Source organism: Formica exsecta, unplaced genomic scaffold (assembly GCF_003651465.1).
Source record: "Formica exsecta isolate Colony F162 unplaced genomic scaffold, ASM365146v1 scaffold571, whole genome shotgun sequence".
Classification (NCBI taxonomy): domain Eukaryota; kingdom Metazoa; phylum Arthropoda; class Insecta; order Hymenoptera; family Formicidae; genus Formica; species Formica exsecta.
Genome location: NW_021852967.1, coordinates 123,570 through 129,307, shown reverse-complemented (window position 1 = coordinate 129,307; position 5,738 = coordinate 123,570). Strand labels below are relative to the sequence as shown.

Here is a 5,738-nt window from a genome sequence, read left to right as displayed (position 1 = left end):
TCTTCTGTAAAACATACAGAACTATGATCGCAAATTAAAAATGCAATTATTTTAATTGTAACCTCCTCAAATATTGTTTTATCCATTAACTCGATAATTCGGGATTTCAAAGTTTAAAGGAATTACATTGCTATATTTTATTTCATGTTCTTCTTTTACATGATATTATAAAATTAAATTATGATCTTAACAAATAGTTAATAAATATTTCAGACTATAAAATTTGCGAAATATTAAAGTGAAATAGAATTCATAAGTCAAAAGATTTACTATTTCTATGTCACCGTCGGACTTTTTTTTTCTCGGAAGAAACGCTGAAAAATTTTCATCTGAGATGGTATCCGGTATGATTTTGATATCTGACACGTTTTCAACAAGCAAAAAGTTTGGCATTCTGTCAGCCTTAAGAATGCCAGATATTTGAAGTTTTGTTTTTACTTAAAATTCATTAATTTGTGTAGTCTGTAGCATTCTCCAACTTTACAGAGTGTATATTTAATATATTTCTCTCAGATTTTATTCTTCTGTAAAACATACAGAACTATGATCGCAAATTAAAAATGCAATTATTTTAATTGTAACCTCCTCAAATATTGTTTTATCCATTAACTCGATAATTCGGGATTTCAAAGTTTAAAGGAATTACATTGCTATATTTTATTTCATGTTCTTCTTTTACATGATCTGCATTTTTAAGTCATCGAGATTTCGTCACTCGTACATTGTGATTTTTAATCAAAATATTCATAGTACAATGTTCGTGTATAATCATGCAATGAAAATTAGATTAATAGAACTAGCGCAAAAAAGCTCGATAAATAATTTATCAAGAATTTTACGATCTTTACATCGTACTTCAAATCTAAGTTTTCCAAATCCTACTGATGAAATGCATATAGGTTTACCAAATGTATCCTCAGTGAAATCATATTTTCGAAAGGCTTCCAAAGTCACTACAATTTAGGATAAAATTGTAAAGTAATTCAAAGTATAAAATATTTTACTACTCTTTGAATAAAATATTCGAAACTTATAAAAAATAGAAATACAAAATAAATTATAAGTCTAAATGTAGATGCAGATAAGAGATAAAAAAGATAAAACAAAAATGAAAGAAACTAATGTAGAAAATTTTTAAAAAATCTTAAAATTATATAAAAACTTTTACTTTTGTGTAATTAAAATGTATAAAATAAACAAATTAAGAGGATATAGTACGCACAGATGAAGTTTGAATACAAATTACTTTAAAACAAATTTTCATTAATTTAATAAATATAACAACTTTTTTCATAAATGATTAGTCAGACGATTCTTTCAAATATAAGTAATAAACAAATATGATTCAAATATGATTCAAACATGAGTAATAAACGAGTGACATAACTGTGTCCATAAAAAATAACTAAAGTGCTTCAAAATTAGATTAAATAATTCAAAATACATCAAAGAATCGTCTGACTAATCATTTATGATAAAAGTTTTTGGTATATTTATAAAAACTTGGATTTGACGGGAATGTGCCGATTTAAACTTTATATGTGGAACTTCCTCTCAAATGAAAATTATAATCACCATATTGAGTTTTTTACACACACACACACCCGCGCGCATATATATATATATAAAGAATTTTTATTTTTAATAAAAGCATTGGTATATATGACACAAACATATATATCTAGAGACCACATAAAGTCTATTTGACATAAATAATTGTTACATCTTTTTAATCATATATTAGTAAAAAAAAATTTTAAACTTTGTTTTTATAAATGCCTGATGTTACTTATATGAAAAAAACGAATTAAAGGAAATATTATTATAACACACAAGAACTAGCATTTTTAATATTATGTATTGTGGAACTTTCTCTAGAATATATTTTTAAAAAATTCTTTTAAAAACTTATAAAATTCAATTCGTATAAGTTTTACTCACGTTTTGTAAAAAAAAAAATGTAAAGTATGAATCATTAATTCTTTTACCGAATTAGGCATATGAAATATGCTTTCCAAGATTTGAATTGATAGATAAATCTTCTTTTACCACTCGCTTAAGTATGTTTCTTCAAGGCAATTATACAGTTTAAGATTTTGACTCATTCTGTAAAAAAATTATATAAATTTGTTATATACATATACATATATATAATACATATAGGAATAAAAGAAGAAAAAGACAATATATGAAATAATTGTTACCCTTTAAAAATCTCGCCTATTTCCGCGACTTTCGACGGATGACACACTATGGTAGTTTTACACTTTTTTGGATCAAACAATGGCTTCAGATACAAAGTCGCCACACGAGTCATATCATCCATAGTAACGGCAGCGATACGTCGCACCATCTGATGATTATAATCATGTGGTACGTTTCTAAAATAGGACAATAATGATTGAGTCACAATATCGCCTATGGTCTTTTCCTGTTCAATAATCTCGAAAATCATAGACGATTTCGCCGATTCGTAAAGCAGCTTCTCCCATTTGTCACCAGCAAGATGCGTTTCCTGTAATAGAAAATATTCACGATTCTATAATTATTATTTAAAAAAAACTGATATGTTATATCACACACAATTACATGGTTACTTTTTTCTATTTAAACAGTAGTTTTCTCGCTGTCACTGTGCCTTTTATTCATTATGCATTTTCTTCATTTTTTATATATAATATGAATTTATTTTTTATAGTTTGTTCATTTTCTCAATAAAATTATTATTAGTATTATTATTCATACCACTATCGATTTCGTCTCCTTGTACGCAGCTATCACATTTGTAGCTTTAAAGAGAGTCAGATACAATAGTCCTTCGTTTGGTTTCGGGAATATGCTATATCCATATGAAAGTCCTTGTCCTCGGATTAACCTCCACATGGGTCCCTGGAATCATGGATTTTGAAAATAACTGCGATTTGACTGATTTTTCAATCGGCAACTGTCATGCGCTCACCTCCGTTTGTGTCAAATATTGCAAACAAACGGCCAAAGCTGGCAGATCAGGACTCTGATAGTCGCTTATGCCTGGACAAGTCTGGCAGAAGAATGAAGACTCTATACATCCCAATCCCGTGACACAGCCATTAAGAATAATATCCTCTGCAGGATTCATCAGTGACCAGTCAGCAGTAACATTAAGCCTAAAATTTATTATTTAGATATTAATATATTACATATTTTCATAATACTTATTTTTATCTCAGATCGGAATTGCACCAATATAAATCAATAGAGCTTGAAAAACTTTAGAGTTGTTTAAATTGAATAAGCTATGGTTTTATATTGGAAGATGGGCTATTTTAAAAGTATGTTTTAACTTTACTATTGTTTGATGGAGAAGAGAAAGGTCTTTTTATATTTGTTACAATTCAAAGCTATAACAGATTCTAAAAGATATTACTGATTAAGAAGCTACTTTTCCTCTTTCTAAATTATTATCTTGCCTGTAATATAATAAAAAAATTGAATTAATTAGAAATAGCATCCAAACATTGCCGCAACAGAGCAATTCAAATGATATGGGCAAGTTATATTTACTTTGTCTTCTCTGATGTTGCCATATCAGAAAAGAATTTATTCCATGGGGCGTAGATATCTGGAACTTGCACTGTTAATTTATCTACATTAACAGCTATATACAAAATCATATTTTTCAATGATGTCACAGTTTTTCTGACCGATTCGATTTCCGCTATAACTTCCTTTTGGCCTAAGTCATCATTCAAACGTTCTATGATATCAGTAAGAAATTTTTGTTGTCGCAACATGCTGGACGTGAAAGGATTGCTATCTAAAAATTAAAAGAACAAAAAAAATACATATTACAAATCTCTTACATTTTGTTATATTATCATATGTGTGTGTGTGTGTGTGTGTGCGTGCGCATCTTTTTACAATTATTGATTTAAAAAATGAAAATTTACCTTTGTTGTATATTAATCCTTTCATTAAATCACCCACTACTTTGTGTCCTCTTCTCTTTAGTTGCGCCACATCATTCACCATTTTTGCTGCTATTACTTTCAATCTATCAACTGTTAATTCAGTGTCATACAAAAGCTCTTTAATCCACTGTACACCTTTCTCATATTTTTCTAATTCAAGCTATATAAAAAGATGTGTGAAAATTATTATTTATTTTTAATCAGAATCACTCTTTCATAAAAGAAGAAAATGTAAAAATTTATACATTACTTGAAGCATCAAGTAAATGCTATGACTGTAGGATCCACATGAGAATCTTGTGGAATTATTAAAGCCAATTTGCGTAGCAGTTCCTATAGTATCAGCTTCCAATATGGTTACTACTTCTTCATAAGGAATCAATTGGCCATCCCTTCTCACTGGAGATTCCATGATAACCTCTAGCAATAGTGGAATATATCTTCTATATTCTCTACTAACAGAGGCGGTGTCCATGATGACAAATAGCTAAATTTAGAAATAAGAACAATGATTAATATATATCATATTCAGTAATTAATGCGTAGCTATTAAATATGATTTTACAATGGTTTTACAAAGCAAAAAAAAAGATATTTTACATATTTCCATAAATTATATTTTAATGAAGTGCCACAATAAAAAGAAAACAATACTCACATAAACAAAGTTTGTGTTAACATGATCTAAATAAGTAAAAAATGGCAATTTAGTGACATCGAATCTAGGATGCTGTTCCGATGTTTCCATGGTGTAACTTTTAATATGATGGAAGTTAATGGAATCTGTGCTAGGTATAGGCACATTTGCTAATACTTCATCAGGTACAGGTTTCTTAAAAAGAAACAACAATAGCAAGATTAAAGACTACCACAGATATAAAATACAAATATTTTTGATATTTATATAATGATATATTTAAACACATACTTCATTTTCCTTGATGGCTTGCTGAAGCTCTATTTCTTTTTGCTCTAAACCATCTGTGCCCAATTTCTCTATTTGTTTGGCTATTCGTTTCTCCTCTTCTTGAGTTAACATGCGTTGCTTCTCTATGCTAGGTATGCCTTTTACAACAATCATTGGTGCGAGAATAAAATATTTCTTAAGAAGATTTATCCAATATGATTCAGGCTCATTTTTTAATTTCTTCAAATCACATATAGTGTTTAATCTCTGATCAAGCTATTAAAAAAAATAAAACCAACTGTAATATATTGAATAAAATATAACTTATGTGAATAAATGTAATAACATAACATACATCTTCGTTTGTGTTTCCATACAGTATGTGTCCAAAGAGCATAGCTGCGATTGTATCATGCGGATCGTTTTCCAAGGCACTTAAAGTTTCAAGAATATTTCTATGAATCACAGTTTTCATTCTTCTCATGTTTATGTTGCCAACACAGCATATGTCATCCAGTGCTTTTAACAAAGCATCCTTGAGCAAGGGAATTTTATTTTTCGGTACATTTTCAAACATGAAGCTCAAGGCTGAAGTCGAAAATTCATATGGTTCGTAATCCACATTGCTGGCATAAGGATCATCTTTCTCAACAAATTCTTTTTGCAGTGGACTGACGGATGTGTCAGTAAGATATTTCAAAAGTAAACAACAACCAAGATAATCGTACACTTCATAAACCGTAGACGGTCCTCGCCAAGCAACATAGACCATTCCATTGTCTTCATCGTCACATGGATAACAGACATCTAGATCCACACTGTTTGTAAGTGGGTCAACTGAAGTTTGCCAAGGCCTCTTAAATGTACCTTTTTTTCCCTAC

The 5,738-nt window shown here is 29.2% G+C and overlaps 1 protein-coding gene across 1 annotated transcript in view; it reads right to left on the bottom strand.

Moving 5' to 3' along the window:
* Positions 1-1,621: 1,621 nt before the first annotated feature.
* LOC115242147 (uncharacterized protein C05D11.1-like) overlaps positions 1,622-5,738 on the bottom strand; it is a 5,637-nt gene continuing 1,520 nt past the window's right edge. The window contains exons 5-14 of the mRNA XM_029818234.1: positions 5,213-5,734; positions 4,879-5,133; positions 4,609-4,782; positions 4,201-4,437; positions 3,930-4,110; positions 3,544-3,796; positions 2,960-3,146; positions 2,746-2,889; positions 2,205-2,515; positions 1,622-2,106 (exon numbers count right to left, since the gene is read on the bottom strand). Of these exons, the coding sequence (XP_029674094.1) occupies positions 2,046-2,106; positions 2,205-2,515; positions 2,746-2,889; positions 2,960-3,146; positions 3,544-3,796; positions 3,930-4,110; positions 4,201-4,437; positions 4,609-4,782; positions 4,879-5,133; positions 5,213-5,734 (2,325 nt within the window). The 3' untranslated portion in view covers positions 1,622-2,045. The remainder of the gene's footprint in view (positions 2,107-2,204; positions 2,516-2,745; positions 2,890-2,959; positions 3,147-3,543; positions 3,797-3,929; positions 4,111-4,200; positions 4,438-4,608; positions 4,783-4,878; positions 5,134-5,212; positions 5,735-5,738) is intronic.